The 22347-nt window shown below is 41.9% G+C and overlaps 1 protein-coding gene across 4 annotated transcripts in view; it reads right to left on the bottom strand.

The window, feature by feature from the left end:
• SUSD6 (sushi domain containing 6) overlaps positions 1-22347 on the bottom strand; it is a 70697-nt gene that overhangs the window by 9575 nt on the left and 38775 nt on the right. For 3 of the 4 annotated variants that reach the window (XM_042461169.1, XM_042461158.1, XM_042461166.1), the window contains 3 exons: positions 13696-13896; positions 11911-12049; positions 3252-3679 (listed from right to left, as the gene is read on the bottom strand). In XM_042461169.1, coding sequence (XP_042317103.1) covers positions 3252-3679; positions 11911-12049; positions 13696-13896 — 768 coding nt within the window. The remainder of the gene's footprint in view (positions 1-3251; positions 3680-11910; positions 12050-13695; positions 13897-22347) is intronic. The other variant, XM_042461170.1, reaches the window with a different exon arrangement.

The following is a 22347-nucleotide window of genomic DNA, read 5'->3' as shown; positions in this document are numbered from 1 at the left end:
TCTTAGGACTCATGCATCATTGAAATACCATACCACCAAAGTGACTCGAAGCAGCTTTATTTTGGCCTGTCTGTAACAGGCCTAAGGGATTTATGCTTCACCTCAATTGATAAGTCCAGACCAAGAATTTTTGCCATTCTCAATGTTGCAGTCTATTCATCAGTTACCCATGCTCACACATTGGAGATATTTACAACTTGTTGGTTAATTCAGAAAGTTATTAATTTGCTAGATTTTTCTAGTAATATCACCTAACTTTCTACTTCTCTCAAATTAACACTTAAGTTTAATGAATTAGGTTGACAGAATTTGTTACACTGGGTGGCTCTGCCTAAACAGGAAGGCCTGATGCCTCAGGGCAAATGGAGAAATATACAGTCGCCCCCCCTTTCTCACGGACTTGAGATCTGCATTCTTGATTATAAACAGAGGGGCAACCTCCGTTATTCTGAATAGGGCACGCCCCTGCAGCGCATGCCCTGCGTGCACTTGCAGGGACATGCCCCATTCAAGCCTATGGGGCTTGAATAAGTGAGAGTCTCCGTTTTTGTAGGGGGGACCGGAACAGATCCCTCAAAAAAATGGAGGACCGACTGTATAAGATGACTCTGTTGTGATTTATTTGGGAAGACAGTAGGCAGTGAGAAGGGGGAGACTGTTCTGCTTCAAGAGCAGAAGAACTGGGTTTGTGGAACAGATGAACAGCTGAATCTGGGAAAGAAAAAAAGAATAGGAAAGGTAGGGGAACATGAGTCATGGAATGGAACTGGAGAGCTTGCGGGGGGGGGGGGGGGAAGAAAAGTGGGAAGGAGGGATTTGTTTGTTTAGCAGGAAACCAAAACTTTTAAAGTGATCAGGGAGCTTTCAGAGTATCAGGCTATCCAGGCCTGAAAGGCAGGAGTCTTCCTCCCATGGCCCTGTACAGAAGGAAGGTGCCTGGAGGTGTGCTCAAGATTGGGGATATATTGTGACCCTCTTGAGTAACGTGATTACACTCTTTAAATATCTAAAAGGCTGTCACAGAGAAGAGGGTATAGGTTCATTCTCTGTTGCCCCAGAGGGTAGGACCAGATCTAATGATTTTAATTTACAGGAGGGTATTCTTCCTTGCACATATCAGCCAGTCCATTCATTCAAATAAATTTGTAGTAAAAATATTGTTTTATTTTATTAGCCTCAGAATATAAGGTTAAGAGATTTAAAGAAATAACTACTAAGTTAAGATAGGACCAAGAATGGTGTTGTTAGATATGTGGTCTTTTAAACAAGCAATGCCAAAGATTGAATTCGGGATCTCTGGCTCCTGTGTTGAAAAAATGGGCTCTGCTGCTGATCACTGTAGAGCACACTTCTTGATTGCAAGTTGAGAGGCTGAAAGGATTTGTTTGAGCAGGAAAATGTCCTGTACATGCTCAGATGCTCTCAAGCCATTTCTAATTAAGAATTGCCCACCCTTCATCCAGTGACAGATTTTTGTAACTAATTATTTATTGCTGCACACGTGGTAGATCAGTGTCCTTTAACAGAAATAAATCACTCCTTATTAATCTTCAGCACAAAAGGCATTTGAACAGTGAGTAAAATGTGAGTTCATATAATCACAGAATTGGAAGGGGCTACAAAGGTCCGTCCCTGTCATGTAGGAATACACAACTAAAGCACTCCTAAAAGATGCCCATCTGACCTATGCTTAAAGGCTCCAAAGAAAGAATCTACCTCCTTCCCACCCTAAGTTGGTCTATAGTTGGTGGGGACAGAAAGCAAAGAGAGTTGCAGGAAAGTGACAAGATGGATTCAACCGATTTTAAGATGAGCCACTATATGTTGGGACATTTCTTAACTTAATAATTCCCAAATGTATTGCACTCCCACAACTCCCTGGCAACAATCATTTCATGGACCTGATTCATGTAGGAGGAAAGCAATTGCAGCCAAAAAGAAAACATGTTCCCCAAAAGTCAACAGTGAAAACTTCCATGACATCCTCTACTGCTGTGCCGTTGTCCATGGTCTGATCTCACATTAATATTTTGATCAGTGAGTTAATTAATGGTAATAGAAATTACCATGGCAGGGGGTTGGACTGGATGGCCCGTGCGGTCTCTTCCAACTCTATGATTCTATGATTAATGGTTAAACAATTTTAATTACTAGTGTTTGTGGTTGTGAATTAATTTTTCAATTTATAATGTTAAACATAACATTACATAACATTTCGTTGGAAACATTAATTATATCCTCAGAAAAGCTAAAACTAACAAACCTAAATGATAAATGTTTGTTGGAAAACACTACATTTGATGTTAAAGGACGATAAAATGGGGCAGAATAAACAATTTGCCCCAGCTTCAACACCTAAATTCTCTTTAGAGCTAAAACTATGTTTGAGCCAGGAAAAAATGATGTTTTAAATGTACAGGACAACATTATGCCTTTTAAGAAAGAAACTGTCTCCTTTATCTAAATGTTGCTGAGGCAATACAGGTAATGCTTCCTTGTGAGATATCATGTGAGCATGTTCAGTGGTTCTGTTTTGGCTGGACATGGCATTCTTATTCTGTTCCAGAAAGAGTTATACTGCTAGGTTGGAAAGACAAAACATCCATTATAAATGAATTGCTCACTAGTCAGAAGATCTTGCTCCTTCAGCTACCTATAAATGTGTATTCTGGAGACAACTTTTATACAGAGAGCCAGTGTGGCAAAGTAGTTTGAGTACTGGACTATGACTCGGCAAGTCACCTGCTCTCAGCCTCAGGGGAAGACAATGGCAACATCCTCTGAAGAAAATTTGCCAAGAAAACCCCATGGTAGTTTTGCCTTGGGGTCACCGTAAGTCAGAAATGACTTGAACCCACACAACACACACACATTTTGGGGAGTATGTATTATATCAATCTGCATGCCTAGCTCATGTTCATATACTGTATGGTTCACCTCTCTCTCCCAACCTCTCTCCCTCTTTTGTATTGTTTTTGTCATTATTTTAAAAATCCATTAAAGAAAGATATAGACTAAATCCCTGCCCGAGAATTTTCTTGCATTTACTTGGACAAATACTACCCATTCTAATAGTTAGGGATCTTATATCTGCACATCAGAGAAAGATGTAAGGAGAAGGGGGTACTATCTTTTATAAAGTAATGTTTCTTATAGGTGTTTCAATGGAGGGAAAATTAACTTTGGATTCATAGACATTCAATTATGATTAGCAAAAGCTTATATACAAGAATCATTTTCAGAATGCTTACCATCAGTATACTCCTCTGAGGAAGTGAGTGACAGAAGGCTTTGTACATCACTGCTCTCTGAATCTGGAGCCTCCTTGTGCCCAGGTCTACTACTAGATGCACCAGCCACCCAGGAGGAGGTAGTAGCTTGATGCACTAGGACAGCCTCTGAGTGGTGAGAGCTACCAGCTTCACATAGTCCTGAGTGTCCAGGGACTTCATCTTCCCCAACAAAGCAGTTGTGACCCCCACCGTCTGGTGGTGGCTGTTGCATCTCCCTTGCTCCACTTTGTTCAGCTCCTTCCGAAAGAACAATCTGTACCCGTGAATCTGAGGGAGGTATGCAGTTCCCAGCACTACCATAGACAGCTTCTTCATATGACGGCAAAGCCACCTGAACTCCATCCACCATGATGGAAACCTGGTCCCCAGAAACACCTTGATCACGCCTATATTTGGATTTTAAAGAAATAATATATTCATAATGGAGGACACAGAATAACATTCTAAAAGACTGCAAGGACCACAGCCTTAGTTCCAGTGTGGCTTCAGACATTCAGCCTTTCCCATGGTCTTGTTCAATAAATTAACAGTTAAGCAAATCTTTCTCCAAATCAATAGCAACCATACAAATTTGGTTACAGTAATACAGTAGTGCCATTTGACTTCAGTCCTCCTATACCAACATTAAACAGAAACGGGGGAAAAGAAAGATCAGGAGAATGTACTCACAGTTCTCTAGATGGTTTGCAGTTGGTAATTAACAGTAGCAAAAAGGCAACACACACACATGGCTGCCACACTGAAGAACTAAAACTGGATTTTTGGCAAAGTTATTGTAGAACAAACAACAGATTCCTGGATTGTGTATATGCTCTGACTCACTATTTTCTTAACCTGTTATGTGCCACTGACTGAGTGTCCAGGTAAGATATTTACATGTTATTGTGTTACTCTAAAGTAGATAAATGAGCTATTTTTAACAGCAATTTCTTGTTATCTCTTTAAAGTTTATGTTTTATATCAGAAGTGTAATCAAGCTGAAAGACTGGCATGATTCCCATATAGGGTTCCCATTTTATTTATCCTCCCATATTTGGAGAATTAAATTCCAGTTCTGTATTGGGGTCACAAAGGATGCCCCATGTCTCCTATTTCTTCACCTAGTGAGAATGGGCACCATCCACATTGCCAACAGACTCTTGAGCATGTGATATGATACCAAATGCTGGACAGGGGTGGGGTGGGGATATCACTGCTGCTGAGAGTCATACTCACAGCATACACCCTATAGGGTGAACAGTGAATGTGAGGAGCCACAGTCTTGGAAGCTGCAGTGGTGAGGAAGGATTTTCTCTACCCCAGTTCCAAATCTGGGAGGGAGGATGGGTGTATTTTGGCAGATGTATTGCTAAAGCAACTGGAGTTTCCTGGAAGTGCAAGGTAAAATCACAAGGAGCAGGAAAAGAAGGCAAAAAGCTCTGCTCCTCCCTTTACTTTGCAAAAAGCATAGTTTCAAGTCAAATAGTCCCACTATATTCTGCACTGATCAGACCTCATCTAGAGTACTGCATTCAGTTCTCGTACCTCATCTGAAGAAAGTTATAGGCAAGTTGGAGCAAGTTCAGAGAAGAGCAATGAGAGCTGTATGGAGAACAACATTTATGAGAAGAGGTTGAAGGAGCTGGGGATGTTCAGCTTGGTGAAGAGAAGACTGAGGGGTGACGAGATTGCACTCTTTAAATACCTCAAGGGCAGCCACAACAAAGAGGCTGCAGGCTTGTTCTCTGTTCCCTGATAGGGAGTAATGGTTTTAAGTTATAGGAGAGTAGATTTTGATTGAATGTTAGAAGGAAATACTTTACAGCAAGAGAGGTTTGGCAATGGAACTAACATTCTCTGGATGTTCAAAACAAGGCTGGACAGCTATCTGCTGTAGATGCTCTAACTGGAGATCCTGTACTGAGCAAGAAGTTAGACCCCATGGCCCATGGAGCCTCTTTCAACTCTATTTTTGTGAAAAAGAAATTAATGCCCCTCCTGCATACTTAAAACTCCTCCTCCCGAAGATTTTTTCCAGGTCAATAGTCAGATCCTGTCTGATCTTGGAAGCTAAGCAGGATCAGCCCTGGTTAGTACTTTGATGGGAGACTGCCAATGAATAGCAGGTTGTGTGGGCTATATTTCAGAGGAAATAACTGTAAAAACCATCTCTAAGTATTCCTTCCTAATAAAACACTATGAAATTCACGGGATTGCTACAAACCTACAGGTGGCTCGAAGGCACATACACACTCACTGTTTTTACCAGAACAACATGAGGCAGACTATTATTATTGTCCCAATATATACTGCAGATTGGGGGAGACAAAGAAGCAGGTGAAGATCTTGCATCACCACAACACTATAATCAGGACAAGAAGCCACAACTCTATTGTCTTATGAATCATCACAATACTGACTGCCTTCTGTAAACCCACTGTCTGTCACTGGAGTCAGACAATGGATAATTTTGTATATGTGAAGCGAACTCATGAATTTTAAGTCTCATTCTGCTAATCTGAGAGTACTAAATAGAAATGCTTAAGATCCAGTCCAAAATGCAGGCTCCACGTACTGAGCAGCTTACTTAACAGCAGCTGGACAAATTGAAAATATCATGACTCAGAATGGTCCAAGGTTCTGGGCAGACTATGGAAGAGGGGACAATTCTCAGCATGTCTAAATGTTTTGGTTGGGCATCTTCCCACTTCTCTTTAAAAAAAAAAAAAAAGCCCAGCAATTTTTAAAATGTGATTTTTTAAAAAGCCCAATTCAAGCAGGACCTCTAGATTCCATAATAATGCAATTCATAATGCTGGTTAATTATGTTGGAATTACTAGGGAAATTCCAGAAACTAAGCAATTTACAGGTAAATGCTTCCTTCTCTTTTTATCTGTATCTCAAAAGGGAGTAGAAGAGAAATTGTTTGAATGTAATTTTGTTGATATGTAAGATTAGAAAGTGTAAAAGGTTGAACAACAGATGGAACAAGACTGCCACAGGAATTAGCCAGGAGGGGGGAAAGCACCACCTGTTATTATGAGACATGACTGCCTACATATATTCCAAAAGAGAATACCATAAAAGGTTGTAGCACTATCCTCAATGAATAATTTCTGTGTGGCATTATGTGGATGCAGTCCTGAGTTCACTACTTGTTATGAGGCAGACATTTTTTTCCATATCAGACAGCATCCCTCTGCTTCAGATGTGAGTTCGGAAGGATTCATGCTTTTTTTTTTTGTATTCATGAAATTGTTTGATTCTCTTTCAAAACATTCCTTTCCTCCATCTCACTGGGTAACACTTTCCATGTAAAATAAGCCAAGAATTGGACACAGAGTCCCCCATGTGGGCATCATATTACAGGAATAGCTATTTCATTGAGCTACCTCTTCCTCTGAAACAGCCATCCTAAGTATATATTTAAACCTGTAGGTTAAACCCTTTCATCCATCCAAGTATAGGTTCCACATTTTGCTGGCCATGATCACTACCATTCCACAAGCATCAGCATCCCCAGCTTTCCTCACAACCTTGGCACTACAGACATGCACAGGATATCTTCCTGGCATCTATTCAGAAATCTCTGCCCTTCGCTCCAAGAGGTGATGCAAGGCTGGAGGTCATTTGGCATTTTCTGAAGGAAAGATTGACCAATGGCTTCCTTGGCTAGACAGTTACCAAAACTTTAAGAGCAGGAATAACCATGTTTCTGTTTGGTTGTTTCAGCCCACTGTCAAGGTGTATCTATAAGGAGAACCTGCTTACCTCTGCCCCATCCCGGATTCGCCCCTTTTCACTTGCTGCCCCTCACTCCTGGAACCTTCTTCCCCCACAAGCAAGAGCCATCACTTCTTTAACCAGCTTCAAAACGGAGTTGAAAACCATCCTGTTCAGAGAAGCCTTCCCAGGCATTGCATAATTGTTGCTTACTATTTGATGTTCTTTTGGTGCCTGTTTATCAAACTATTTCCTGTATTGCTATGTACTGTATATGTATTATCCTACTTGAGAGTATGTATTTTCCCTGGAAGAAGATTAACCATCCATTATGAAGCCAAGCCCTCCCTCCAGTCCATCTGCCTTGGTCCAGGCCTTGGAGGTAGAGAGGAACTGCTGGACCTCTTACCTTTTCCCTCCACCACTCCCTTCTCCTTCTGTGTCATGTCTTTTTAGATTGTAAGCCCGAGGGCAGGGAACCGTCTAACTAAAAAGATTGTATGTACAGCGCTGTGTAAATTTACAGTGCTTCATAAATAAAGGTTAATAATAATAATAATAATAATAATAATAATAATAATAATAATAATACCTGTAACTGTAGTTTTTTGAGTCTTGATGCACATAAAAGTAAGTGACTAAGGATTATTTCCTTAATTATCGTAAGTTGCTTTTCTGTAACTGTGGTTCTTCAAGTGGTCATATATGTACTCACACATATGTCACTCTGTGCCTGCAGAGACATCCTTGGAAGCTTTAAAGCTGTGTTTTGGTGGTAACCCCATCCCCTCACTCATACTAATACGGAACAGTTCCCAGGAAAACTCAGTTCCAAGTCTGCCAGCAGGAGGCCTGGGGTAAAGCAATGGAAGGCGGGTAGGCAGGTTATGAATGCACAGATAACCAATTGAAGAACCACAGTTACAGGAAGGCAACTATTTCTTCTTTGTGGTCTCTGTAACTCACACATGTGGGAAAATAGCAAGCTAACTCACTGAGGATGGTGGGTCCTGCCAGGACTGATGACATAACAGTTCTATCAAAAGTCGCACTAGATCAGGATCAAGCATCCAGTCCATATTGGATTGGAATAAGGCATGAGACAGGAACAGGGATGGCTGCAACCACATAGCTATGTGGCAGCGTTCCAGTGGAAGAATCTCTCTGAGACATGCTGACAAGGTGGCTGTAGCTTGAGTCAAATGAGCTTTAACTTCCTGCAGAAGGGGTTTCCCAGCAAGGGAGTCAGAATGGTGGATAATATTTACCACTCACTGGGGAGAATAATTGAGACAAGATTGTCTTTACCTTCTTACACATAGGTGATGAACAGGTGAGGAATCTTTTGGAACTGTTTTGTATGAGTGACATAGAATAAGAGTCTTTTTATTCTAGAGTATGGAGGGCATGTTCCAGATCAAAAGATATTGACTGCATGAGCGTGAGCAATTTTTAGTTTTCAGAGGCATAAGGAAGATGTCTGAGGGATAAGTCATCTGGTACAACACTCTCAAATTGCAAAAAAGACAGAAAGAAAGTTCACTTTGACATATAACAGTGTTTCATCAACTGCTTGTGACCAAGTGGACATTACTTCCATCATGTTGTCCAAAGATGGACTTGCCAAGAGGTTAGCCTGAGAATGACCACATGTGGGTGGAGCATTCTGGCTTGACGCATGGTGAGGAAATCAGGATTCTTCAGGAAGCAGTAAAAGTTGCTTCCAGACAGCCTGAGGAGACTGGAGAACCATGGTTGGCAGGGCCATCACAGGGTGATCAGAGTAACATTTGTACTGTCCTACTTGATCAGTCTGGGGAGGAAAGAGAGGAAAGCCATAAAACAGAGTTCCATTCCATGAGAAAAAAAACATGTCTCAGAGGAAGCCAAAGCTTTTGTGGCCCCTGATGAAGAACTGAGTGTGCTGAGCATTTCAGTGACAGAGTTTGGGGACAAAGGCCAAGTTTAGCAGGGGAAGCCTGCAATCTTGTTTCAGTGTCTCCTTAAGACTTTTCAGTATGGACACTGAAGGCCCTGCTGCAGTCACCTACAACACTTGTGGAATGTTTGCATTCTTGCCCACAGATGTGGGGAACTTCACCTGCACTAAGTGCAAGTTGGTAGCCCTCTTAGAAGAGAAAGTAGAGCAGCTGGAGGCCCAGGTAGCTACACTGCAGCATCATAGGGAGCATGAGGTTTTCCTGAACAGAACGGACCAGACGGCCCTGGACGGGAAACACACAGAGGAAGTTGCTGGGGAGGAGGAGGGCCCTTCGAACACAACAGAAGTAGATAGTTGGAGGAAGGTCACATGCAGAAGTAGGGAAACCTGGGAATGTTCTGTGAGCTTGCAATTGCAGAATAGATTTCAGTTTCTCTCTACTCTCAAGGATGATGAGGAACAGCAGCAGGGACATATTTCAGGAACAGAGCAGGGGACCCTGGGAGTACCACCAAAGGGAACAGCCGCTGCTAAGTCTCAGAGGAGGCATGTGGTGGTTGTGGGGGACTCCTTGCTGAGAGGCACTGAACCAGTGGTTTGTGGGCCTGACAAGATGTCTCGGGAGGTGTGCTGTCTCCCTGGTGCAAAGATCCGTGATGTGACAGAGAGGCTGACAAGACTTGTCAAGTCTACTGAGCATCACCCCTTTCTTTTGGTTCATGTGGGAACCAATGATACTTCAAGGCACAGCCTTCAGAATATCATAAGGGATTATGAGGCTTTGGGTAAGAAGTTGAAAGAGATGGATGCACAAGTTGTCATCTCGTCTCTTCTCCCAGTTGAAGGTCACGGTCCAGGAAGGGAGAAGAAAATAGTGGATGTAAATAACTGGCTCTGTAGATGGTGCCGCCAAGAACGGTTTGGATTTTTGGACCATGAGCTGAGGTTCCATGAGGAGGGACTTCTGGCAAGGGATGGGTTGCATCTCACATCAGTTGGCAAAAATGTTTTTACCAATAGTCTCAAAAATTTGATCAGGAGGGCTTTAAACTGAGTTATGTGGGGGAGGAGACAGTATTCTGGAAGGCAAAAGGGTTGGAGAAAATAGTCAAACTGACACAAAACAAACAGTGCAAGGACCAAAAGGTAGGAGGCAAAAAAACTTGCACAGGCAGAAAGTCAAAGGGATACATGGTCTTTGATGTCTCTACACTAATGCACAGAGCATGGGAAATAAGCAAGATGAGCTTGAACTCCTAGTACAACAAAGCAAATATGATATAATAGGCATCACAGAAACCTGGTGGGATGAGTCTCATGATTGGGATGTAGAAATAGAGGGGTATAACATTTTCAAGAGAAACAGGCCAAACAGGAAAGGAGGAGGAATAGCCTTATATGTTAGGGATATTTACACCAGTGAAGAGATCCAGGACATCAATCCTGGAAGCCAGGTGGAGAGCGTTTGGATAAAAATCAAAGGGGAGGGAAACAACAGGGATATTATTATGGGAGTCTACTACAGACCCCCAGGTCAGATGGAGGAATTGGATGATGCCTTTCTAGAACAGATGACCACACACTCAGAAAGGAGAGATGTAGTAGTGATGGGTGACTTCAGTTATCCTGATATCTGCTGGAAGTCAGGTTCCAACATAGCTGAGTCTTGGCAGGGGGAGATAAGCAGCCTGTTTATTCTTTTTCTTCTCTTCTTGGGATCTGCTGTAGCTGTAGAAGATGGACATTTTTCTCTCTGGAGTTGCTTCTCCAGCTTACCTGGAGTGAGAGGTAAATCTCTGGGTTTCTGCCCCTGGAAATGGGCTTAGAGGTTTCTTGTATTCTTCAGGGCCAAATGTCCCAATCTTTCTGCTGGGGGAGCCTGAGTGGTAGCCACAGCAAACAGGCTCAACAACTGGCTCATGTTCCATACAGAAGATGAGTGTGAGCCGACAGCCACAGAAGCCATATGAAGCAGCTTATGGCTGAGCTGCAAGGGCTGCTGTTTGGAAAGCTCCTTACAACTGGAGAGCTTTAAGGTAACTCTATGATGTCTCACCTATCAAGCCTCTGGCAATTTGGGCACAAGTCAATGGTATAGTCCTTGTAAAGATAGAGGTGGCAATACATGTGACCGCACGCTACAGGCTAAATATTTCTTGAAGACACTTTCGGGGCCATAAGCCGCTGGAGAAGGAAAACAACTGGTGACACAAAGAATGCCAAAACACTTGAGAAAACCCAAACAATACTATTGTGATGGCAGGTGAAAAGGAACTAGGATTTGGTAGGAATGCACAGCTTGTATTTGTGAGAGTGAGAGAGCTGGGTTACCACCAAAACAGCACTCTAGATTCTTGTAAATGGATGGCAAGTATGTTGTCACTGGGAGAGGCCTATACAAGTTGAGATAAATGAAATCCAAAGCAATCCCAAAGCATCCTGGTTTTGCCTTGGAGGGAATATGAACAGGGGGTTTACCGAGCTTCTGTCAGGTCAAAGCACTCAGCTGTTAGGTTGCATTAGGCAGGTTTATAATTAATCTTTGTTGCAGAGACCTCCTCCAGAATGAACAGTCTGATAGCAGCTTTTTGCCAGGGAACATAAATGGATTTTTTTGGCCTAACAGAATAAAGGACAGTTCCATCAGAGGAAAAAAAAAGCAAAAGACTGAGAAAAATCTATGGATGTTGTACAACAAAACAAACAAGAAACATGCCATATGTTCTGTAAGCAAACAGAACCTTAAAAGACTAGCAGGTTTTAATTCACGTAAGCTTTCTTGGGCTTACGTGAAGTAAAACCTGTCCATGATAACTTATGCAAAATAAAACTAAGATGCAACAAGATTCTTCCTTGTATATGATGCAGCACATTAACAAAATTATTGCTCTAGAAATGGCGGCCATTTTATATGCAGAAGCATGTAACTTCTAGCTGAGAAACATCATCCCCACACACTCCCATGAGCTCACCTGCTGTGATGAAAAGACTTCAGCTTTGGCTGTAGCAAAACAAACAGAACAACTAAGAGAAGTACGAGAGCTACTGAACTTGCTGTGGAAGCCACGATGGATAGTGTAGGCACTCCTACACTTGGAGGAGAACCTTTATCTGTAAAGTGAAAGCAAAAAGAGTAATTTAAAATGATTTCTCATTGGGAAGTAACTATTTCCTATGACTAAAGCAGACTCTTCAGTAACTGGGCTATAGGAAAAAGAATTACTGGGGTGTTAATGGATGCACATTATAAACTTTATTCCCAGCTTTCAGCTCTGGCCCCAAATGTATTCAGTCATGCACATAAACAGGACAGAACTGCACTTGTGTGTTATCTAAGTGACACTCCCAACACAATTCACAGGCAACATTTGCTATCATCTGGCCATCCAGATCCTTTTCCTGTGCTGAGTCAAATTGGTTTCTTGAATGTAAGCCAAAAGTACACTTAAAAAAAAAAAAATCTTTTGGAGCTTATTTTATCCCAAGGGAACAAGGAGTTGAATTTTCTCTTTGTGCTTGTATGACTGAGTCACCATCTCATGGAAAACATTGGCAAAAAGTTTGGGAAAGTGAAAAGTCAACTCCAAGACAAGTCAGAGCTTGAAAATGAAGAGACTGCTATATTTTCTATCTAATTAATGCCCTTTTCTATTGGAAGAAAAAAAGAACCCCACCCCCTTCCCACCTGAAGCACTTTAAAATATACATATTAATTTTAACATTTCATCCTGTTTGCAGAGTTGCTTTGTTACCATAAATTTCTGTTCAGTTACACACTCTCCTCTTCCTCTGCTCCAATACTTCATGGTCAATTAAAACTTCATGAGAAACATTTTCCTATAGACTTTTTGGCTTCCTATCATGGGAAAGGAATTCTTACCCAACTAGTGAGAAACCCTGCAAGACTCAACTTTCACGTTCCTTCTGGAAAAGTTCTTTTCAAGACAGGCAGAACTAAACAGAGAATGTAATGTATTATGGAAGGGTTGTTGTTGTTACTGTGTGCCCTTCAAGTCGTTTCCAACTTATGGAGACCTGTCATAATGTTTTCTTTGCATGTTTCTTCAGAGAAAGTTTGCCATTGCCATTCTCTGAGGCTGAGAGAGTGTGACTTGCCCAAGGTCACCCAGTGGGTTTACATGGCCAAGAAGGGATTTGAACTCTGGTCTACAGTGTAATAGTCCACTGCTCAAACCATTATACCACATTGGCTCTACTATCAGACAAAATTAAAACTCCCTTATTCCAAATTCACATAATATAATTTATCTGTGCTTTAGGTCTGGAAAATACTTGTTTTAATCTCTAAAGCATGAATGAGGAATACATGACTGTTCTGATGCTGATAGAGTGCAACTCTACTAGTGGCTATACTGATGAGGACAGACTGTGGAGTTAAAATCCAAAATTTAGAGAACCACATAGAACTGTTCCTTTGGAATGGATGTAGGGAACATCAATCTGGTACAGAAAGACAAAGAGAAAAAAAACCTTCAGGTTCCACAATACTTTTCTATTAACTTAAACTGGCTTAAGTGTCACCCCTTGTTCGGAAGGAGCTCTGGGAATTGTAGGGTGTATGTCTGCAGATGCATTCTCATTCACACTCAACACATATATTTGTGCATATGAGATTTCTAGCCAAATTTCTGCATTTCATCAAATTATAGTTCCCTGGATGCAAAGGGTAGTGACATGGTAGTTAAACTTGTATAAAAAGGAGACAGGTTTACAGTGGAGACAATGCCTTTGCAGACCTTGGCTGAGCCTACAGGTAACCTCCATGTCTGGATTCCACTTTCCATTCTTGCAGGTCAAATATTTGTAGTCTCCCTTCAGTAAGTAGCCTTCCTCACATATATATTCTATGACACTGTCGGACGTCAATGGGTCTTTGCAGGGTGCTGGATGGCATCTGTAGCCTCCATTCTCTGGCTCGGGTGGCTGTGGACAGACTGCTGAGGAAAAAAAAATAGAGCCTATGAAAGTAACATCACATCAGGGAAAGAACATGACTTTATTCAAGGGCTTGGGCTGCCATGTTTGCAGGAGCACCTTTTTTGAGCTATAGATGCTTGGATCCGTGCATATGGAGGGACAACTGTACAGGATGGATTCAGAATATTTTAATAAAAAATAAAGCAGATATATGCTTTGAAAGTAACACTGAGAAACTTCTAGCAACTAGTAACTCGTAAAAGTATTATCCCCCTCCCATTTGACTTTTCAATTACACCCTGGTACTGAAAGGGATTTAACTTGCATTGGTACTATGATGTACACAAAATACTCAACATTGTGAAGTCACTAAGTAAAATAGACAAAAAGTAAGTAAGTGATGTAGAAGTTAAATAAAGAAAGAGTGGCACTTGTTAGTTGCAGAAGTATTCAACCTCTTTAAATACTGGTAAGCTCTGGTACAACCCATTGTCTCTAGAAGTTACATAAGTAGTTGAATGGAGTTTACCTTGGTGCAAATGCACCACTACAAGATCTGAGACTGAACACACTCAAATACCCCATAGTTTGTTGAAGACTACAGCTACACAAACAGAACCGTGACAAGCAGGCACAATCAAATCACATTTGAGATAAAGTTATGCAGAAGCACGACAGGTAGTTTTTTGTGGGTTTTTTGGGCTTATGTGGCTATGTTCAACAGGGACTGGTAATCTCACAAGGATCGAAGGCATGATGGACTGAGCAAATATAGGGCAATTCTGGTGGAAAATATGTTTCAGTCTGCAAGGGATATGGGACTGGGGTGTTCACTTTCCAGCAAAAATAAATAAATAAATAAAATGATCCTAAACAGACAGCCAAAGTAACACTGGAGTGGTTTCAAACACAAGAGCCTGAATGTCCTGGACTGACTCAGCAAAGGCTCAGACCTCATCTGATTAAGAATCTGTGACAAGGCTTGAAATTTGCTCTTCACCAACAGCCCCCACATCCAAACTGACAAAGGTAGAACAATCCTAAAAAAAGAAAAAAAGGTTAAAATAGTAGAAGCCATATATCTGACAGAGACTATACTAATAAGACTTACAGCAGCAATTGTTGCCAGAGATTCCTCTACCAAGTATTGACTTGGGATGCGTTCATGAAAGCGGCACCAACTTGTGCCTGTTTCTTGTTTACTTAAATTTTGTGTCATAAGAAATATTTTGCACCTCCATAGTGTTGAGTATCTTGTGTCTATCAAGTGGAAACAATGCCAATTAAATACATTTTAGTTCCATGTTGTAACAGAACAAATTGTAGAATATTTCTACAAGGCATTATATAAGAAATAAGTGCTATTGAGACATGTAGGAAAGCAAGCACTGAGATTAATTGTATTGCAATAGTCTGTGAAATCAAGGCTGGGGAAGGGGGCATGAGAGCAGTGTTGCCAATTTCTGAGGAATTCCCTAGAATCTGGGGAATTTAATTTCTTTCCGGAGATTTTGACTGAATAATAATAATAAATACTGGGGAATTCCGAGGATTTTGGTAAAACATTCTGGGGAATATCTTCGAGGCTTGTTGGCAACACTGCGTGAGAGACAGGTGGGGGGAACAGTACCCCTTCGCGTGGCTTACTACTTTGCCACCATTTGTGCCACCTTCACCTCATCTCTTGCTTTTAGATGGCCACTTCTAAAGGTTATCCAGCTGCTGACTACTAATCTGCAACCAATAATGGCCACTATTATCTCAACTCATCACAATTCTGCTGGAACTAAAAGTCTCCTAGCATGTTCCAATTACAAAAAATTCCATTTTCAAAACAGCGAGAAAGTAGAGGACAATTAAAATTGATGATAACTGTCAAGACCACAGTAAATGGAATGAGTAGGAAAATATGATAAAGAAGAGGAGGAGGAGAAGACAAAGCATAAAAGTCTTAGGCTATGCTCTCATTTAGAGTGTTCACTGATGCAGGCTTGAGCTGCTGCCTAACAGTAAAAGCTGTCACTCAGAATCCAAGGCCATTAAGAGACTAAGGCATGTACTTCATATAGCAAGCACTCATGACAATGAGAATTAATTCGTCACCTCATCTGCCCTTGCTGCACTGAACACAGAATGTTATTTTAGTGTCACAGCCACCCTGTGATGTGTGTTACCTAAGAACAGTGATTTAGCTGAGGTCAACCAGTGAGTTTCTAGCCTGAGAAGGAATGTGAATCTATCCCTGGTTTCCCATAATGTACACATATCCTGCCCCACAGAGCAAAAATAACTATTCCAAGGCAATTTCAAATGAAAAATACAGCCAACAGGGAAAAGATTAAGCCCACTCCCCCCAGCTGCTCCTTTGATTATTCATTTTTAGAAAAGCATATTTACATTAAGAATGTTGCTTGCCCCTCAGCATGCAATATACAAATGGCAAGTCCAACATTTTGTTCATAGCCCAAACTATACCTCAGCAACAGATTTTCCTTAGTGATTAATCTGTGGCTATGATAATTCATAAATCTGGCCACCTCTAGTTTTTTGTGGGTTTTTCGGGCTATGTGGCCATGTTTTAGAAGAGTTTATTCCTGATGTTTCACCAGCATCTCTGGCTGGCATCTTCAGAGAAACTACACCACAGATGCTGGTGAAACGTCAGGAATAAACTCTTCTAGAACATGGCCACATAGCCTGAAAAACCCACAAAAAACTATGGATGTTGGCCATGAAAGCCTTCAACTTCATACTGGCCACCTCTGTTCCAATGTTTGTTTTTCAATGTAAAAAGTGGGAAAGGCAACTTGTTGCCCTCCACATATTGCTGGAACCATCCATCATCCTGCAACATTTAAATTGGCCAGGGCTGACAAAAGCACTGAAATCCAAAAACATCTGGAGAATCACAAATGGTCCATTCATAGTCTATAGTATTCTATGCTAGGAATCACAGCAAGGTAGGTAATACAGTATAATGTACTATTTATTCACACATTACAACATTTTGTCTATTCTGACAAAAGCACTAATCTACTGCACAAGTAAGAGAGCCAGTAATTTGAATGCTAGTCTAATGGCTTTGGAAGGCCTGAGTTCAGACTCCACTCACACATGACCATGGGCAAGTCACACTCTCTCAGCACTTTTTGAACAAATTTTGCCAAGAAAAACCCGTGGCAGGGTTGCTCTAATTTGGAAACAACTTGAAGACACACAACACACACACACACACACACACACACACACACACACACATGCTACACCACAAAATTTATTTTGGTGACAAGAATAAGTGGCTGCAGTTACATCTATGGCTGAGTTTAATACTTCTGAAATGCATTTTGTTGATATAAAATCCATAAAACAAAATCTAACCAACAAATTATAAAAGATTAAAATATACATATGGATCAATTTTCTCTTGAAACTTGTTATTCCAGCAATATATAAATAAAAGCCCCTTTCCTAACAGCTGTCTAGGAGTAGGGGAAGAAAGCAGGGTGGGGAAGAGAATTCAAAATCATATTTTCTAAGTTTATGAAAAAAGAGTAAATCTGTTCCATCAATAATAGTCTCATGATATCTTACAGACGAGCATTTATTATAGCATGAACTTCCACTGGTTACAGTCCTCCTTAGATATATGAAGCAATGTTCTCAGCTACACCTTTTATCTATCTTACTCCATTTCTATCTGTTAGTCCCATGAGGGGGTCTCACATCACCCCTCCTCTTTTGATCTGAAACTCAATAAAGCATAGGCTGGGCGACCATTCCATGACCCTGATGTGGACACCATTACTATAAAGCAGCCTCAGCACGTAAGCTAGCATAAGGAGTTGCATGAAGGCCCCAAGCTTTGATTGATCAATTCCGGGCATTTGGAGGAGCTGAGAAGATCTAAGACTATAGATCAATGGGTTTCAGATTTTACATAAACAAAGCATTGTCAATCTTGTACACTGGGTCCATTCACACCTCAGTGTCACCTCCTTGGAAAACTACTGAGAAGTATTTCCTGAGTACTTCAAAACCCATTTCAAAGGACTTCAAGACCATGCTATCTTCTTTCAACCCCTTGGAATCTGCCCCTGAGGCATCTATTTGGTATAAATATCAGAACTTTTTAGCCAGTCTCTGGCTGAGTCTAGTAAGCAGGCAGAATCTCTGCCAGTTTGCCAGGCTAGCACCTCTATCGCTGGCTACTCCCCTTTGTCCAGGGAGTGATCAAGTCCTCTTTCTGTTTCTGGACCATCTGCACTGGAGTCAAGATTTGTTCAGGTGCAGTATCACCGTTAGTGAAGCCTTAATCTATTGCAATTTAACACCTTGATTTCTCTAGTCCTTGTGTGAGTGCGTGGTTGTTTGTTTTATGCATGTGTGTTGATTTCCTCTTTTAAATTAAGCTCATTATCATTGGATGTCTGGCACTGGAGTTTTATATACCTTTGGACTTGGTATACATAGGGATTGATCACCTAGGCTAAGTTACCTGGCCACTACATTTGAGCTAATATAATTCCCTAAGTAAGCCTTTGTTTTGGACTGTTCTCCCCAAAACAGGTCCACATATAAGGTAACACATCCACGTGTGTGTGTGTGTGGAGTGGGGCAGAAATATAGCTACCAGGGGGCAAAATGAAGGCACTAACTCCTCCCAGTAATAATTCTGTCACCAACTGAATTTTCTTTTAATCACCAGTTACCAAATTTCTACTAGTGAAATACTGTAACGTAAAACTTTAGTAAAGCATTCAGAAACACAGTTTAGTAAACAAAAGAAAAAGGGGCTGGCAAAATTACCAAAGGTATGCAAACACATTATAAAGTGTTTGTTACAGATATTAACTGATTTGAATGTCTCACTCTCTGAAGTGCTAGAAATCCAGGGAATGAAGGAAAACTTAACAGGAGGGAGAGTTCTCCTTGGAGTAGATGCAATACCCTCATCTTACCCACTGATAGTTCCACAGATCTGGTATGTATGCATGTGTGTACGTAGCTATCTATCTATCTATCTAGAAATGCTTTCAGCTCAGAATAACATTTTAAACTTTCCATAAAGTAGATCACAGTCCATGAAATTTAAAGATGTATATTGTGAGCCATCTTGAGTTTCATGTTGGGAGAACAGTGGAATATAAATTAAAAAATGAAAAATAAATAAAACTTGAAATTGCTGCAAGTTGCTATTTTTGTTAAAATTAAGTGAGCCTTTGTTTCATTTTTTACAATATAGAAAATGTTACGTGGGATAATGACATTCAATAGTCCAAATCATGAATAAGAAATAGTCTTCTTATTCCCTTCTCCCATCTCAAATACCATTTTTAATCTGTCCCCATTGTGGAAGATCGGGGATCCTGAAGCAAACTAACAGAAAGCTTGTAACATCCTTGAGAAGCCAGTTCCTAAAGGAGCATCTGCCTAAATGTCCCACAATAGTTGAGACTGAAGAAGCATAAAACAGCACAATCTCAAAGACTTATCTACCCATTTATCTCTATACAAATCTATAAACACTTTCTGTGGACAAGAACTATGAGTTTTAAATATGACAACAATTATAATCTATATTCACTGTTGAAAGGGATTTTCATTTCAGCTGATTCATTCTCTTTTGAATATCACTGAATTCACAGTGAATAAACAAGCATATTTTGCTCCATTCTGGTTTTGCTCTTATTAAGCCATTATTGGAAAATTACTGTTTCCATGTCAAGGGTGACTGTTGAAAAGGGGTTTACTTTTTATAAACTGAATGAAATCGTACTAAAAAAAAGGATTTGTCTATGTAATCATAGTTTCACATTTATGTAATTAGATGTAAGCATTTACACAGTATAAAATATGCTCAGTGATTTCATACTTCCCAAAAGCATTCTAAATAAAAGGCAACAAAAACAGAAATAAAGACTAATTACAGACTTGCACCAATGCAATCACCAGCTGGTGATTCACAAGCAGCACAGAGTTAAATTATTTTAATTAATGTGCAGCAACGCTACCAATATGACATGCTTATTAACCCTCTGCCATTATTAACAAACCACAGAAGATGTTTGCCAGATTTTCAAGAGTTTTCTGTTAAAAATATTGTTTTATAACATGTTCTAAATGATAAAGCCTTTAGCACTTTACAAGAAACAAAACTAGTCTGAGCTGCCAAGAAGCCAAGGAATATTGCATCAGATCTCTTTTTTACGTTCAAAACGCCATTGCTGAATATCAGCCCATGACTGTGAAATAATTTGTATCCCCTAAATCTCTTTGAAGGGAGTAGAAAACTAGAAGAACAGCCCACACAAAGCCCACAGACAGTTCTCACTATGAAGACAAAGCTATGTTTTAATTACAAAAATAATGGTAAGTTGTATATAGAGAAGGAAAACATGTTAAAGTCCATTAAAATGTATTGTCAAACATAAAAAAAACACAAATCCTAAAACTTTCTGGAAATTTTACAGAAGAAATGTTGTGATTTGCTTTTTAGGACACTCTGCATATCTAAACCATGTTTTGTTTTCCTTTTATTTCTAATAACACAACATAAAACCTAAGGATATTAAATAAGAAAAGGCATTCACAATTTGTTATACGATTCCAGAAGGATGGAAACCATACCTGTGTGTGACTGACCAGTATCTATAGGTGAAACTTTAGATGATTAGATGATTGGTAGTGAACTGGCAAGGATTTTTGATTCCTCAAAATAGCAAAACAAAAGGGTACGCCACCATAAATTTGGCTACTGAAATGAAGACTGCTTTGGTGAAAGCTAGAAGTGGGTTTGTGGATGAAATAACCAATTTTAAGCAAATAACTACTTCATGACCTACTATTTTCCCAGATTGGTCTATTTCTTAGATTAAAAAACAAAAGTAGATCCTCCAAGTCTGAAGTCTCCATGGAATAGATAGTACTGTACCAAGACACATATTTTTAAAGTAGTTTTTAGTTTCACCTATAATTGAATTAAGCTATGCAACTACTGCTGTTAATTAATAATACCTCTTTCCTGCCTTGCCCTTCCTACAATTGTGGCACAGAAGAAAGGAGAAAACTAGATTAAGTATTCCACCCCTTCCAAACAGATAGCTAGTGAGGGGATGGGAGTGTATCACTCAGAATGCAATGTATGGAAGATTCCCAAAGCAGCCCTCACAGTCCTGAATGCCTACTGCAGATGTAGAGCCACTGAAACTCAACAGCAGCACTCTTCGGACTATGAATAGGGTTGCCATAGTTGGCGAACTGAAACCGGGACAAATGTAGGACAAGGTTTTAAAATGTAGGACTTTTTTTTTTAATTCCTAGACAGGAAATTTTTTAAAAAGGTCCTACATTTTAAAACCTTGTCCCCTCCTTTCCCGGCCTGGGAGGAAGCCTCGGCCGCTCCCAGGCCGGGAAGGAGGACGAGGGCCGCCTGTCATCGCGGCCATCGCCGGGTGGCAAACGGCCCCCTCCTCCTCCTGGCCTGGGAGGAAGCCTCGGCCGGCTCCCAGGCCGGAAGGAGGACGAGGGCCGCCTGTCATCGCGGCCATCGCCGCGGTGGCAAACGGCCCCTCCTCCTCCCGGCCTGGGAGGAAGCCTCGGCCGGCTCCCAGGCCGGGAAGGAGGCCGAGGGCCGCCTGCATCGCGGCGATTGCCGCGGTGGCAAATGGCCCCCTCCTCCTTCCCGCTGGGAGGAAGCCTCGGCCAGCTCCCAGCGGAAGGAGGGCGAGGGCCGCCTGTCATCGCGGCGATTGCCGCGGTGGCAAACGGCCCCCTCCTCCTTCCCGGCCTGGGAGGAAGCCTCGGCCGGCTCCCAGGCCGGGAAGGAGGCGAGCCGCCCCTCATCGCGGCCATCGCCGCGGTGGGAAGCGGCCCCCTCCTCTTCCCGGCCTGGGAGGAAGCCCGGCCGGCCCCAGGCCGGGAAGGAGGACAGGGCCGCCTGTCATTGCGGCGATTGCCGCGGTGGCAAACGGCCCCCTCCTCCTTCCCGGCCTGGGAGGAAGCCTCGGCCGGCTCCCAGGCCGGGAAGGAGGGTGAGGGCCGCCCCTCATCGCGGCCATCCCGGTGGGAAGCGGCCTCCTCCCCTTCCCAGCCTGGGAGGAAGCCTCGGCCGGCTCGGCCCCACGAGGAGATGAGGGCCGCCCCTCATCGCAGCCATCCCGCGGTGGGAAGCGGCCTCCTCCTCCTCCTCCCTGGCCTTGCGGGGGCCCAGGAGGGAGCGTCTCCGCGGTGGGAGCTCCAACCGCGGAGAGCCCTCCCAGGCCTCAGCAAGGCCTTGGAGCCGCGCCGGGCTGAGGTGGCCGCGGTGGGTGGGGCCGTCCCGGTTTGGGCGCCAAACCGGAACGGGACAGCACCGCCCAAACCGGGACTGTCCCGCCGGGGGCGGGATATGGCAACCCTAACTATGAAGCTCTTAAACTACCGGTAACTAGCACTGCTGTTCTCTCAGGCCCATTCCCCTCACTAGATCAGAT

This window comes from Sceloporus undulatus, chromosome 1 (assembly GCF_019175285.1).
Source record: "Sceloporus undulatus isolate JIND9_A2432 ecotype Alabama chromosome 1, SceUnd_v1.1, whole genome shotgun sequence".
In the NCBI taxonomy this organism is placed as follows: domain Eukaryota; kingdom Metazoa; phylum Chordata; class Lepidosauria; order Squamata; family Phrynosomatidae; genus Sceloporus; species Sceloporus undulatus.
This window is presented reverse-complemented; position numbering and strand designations above follow the sequence as displayed.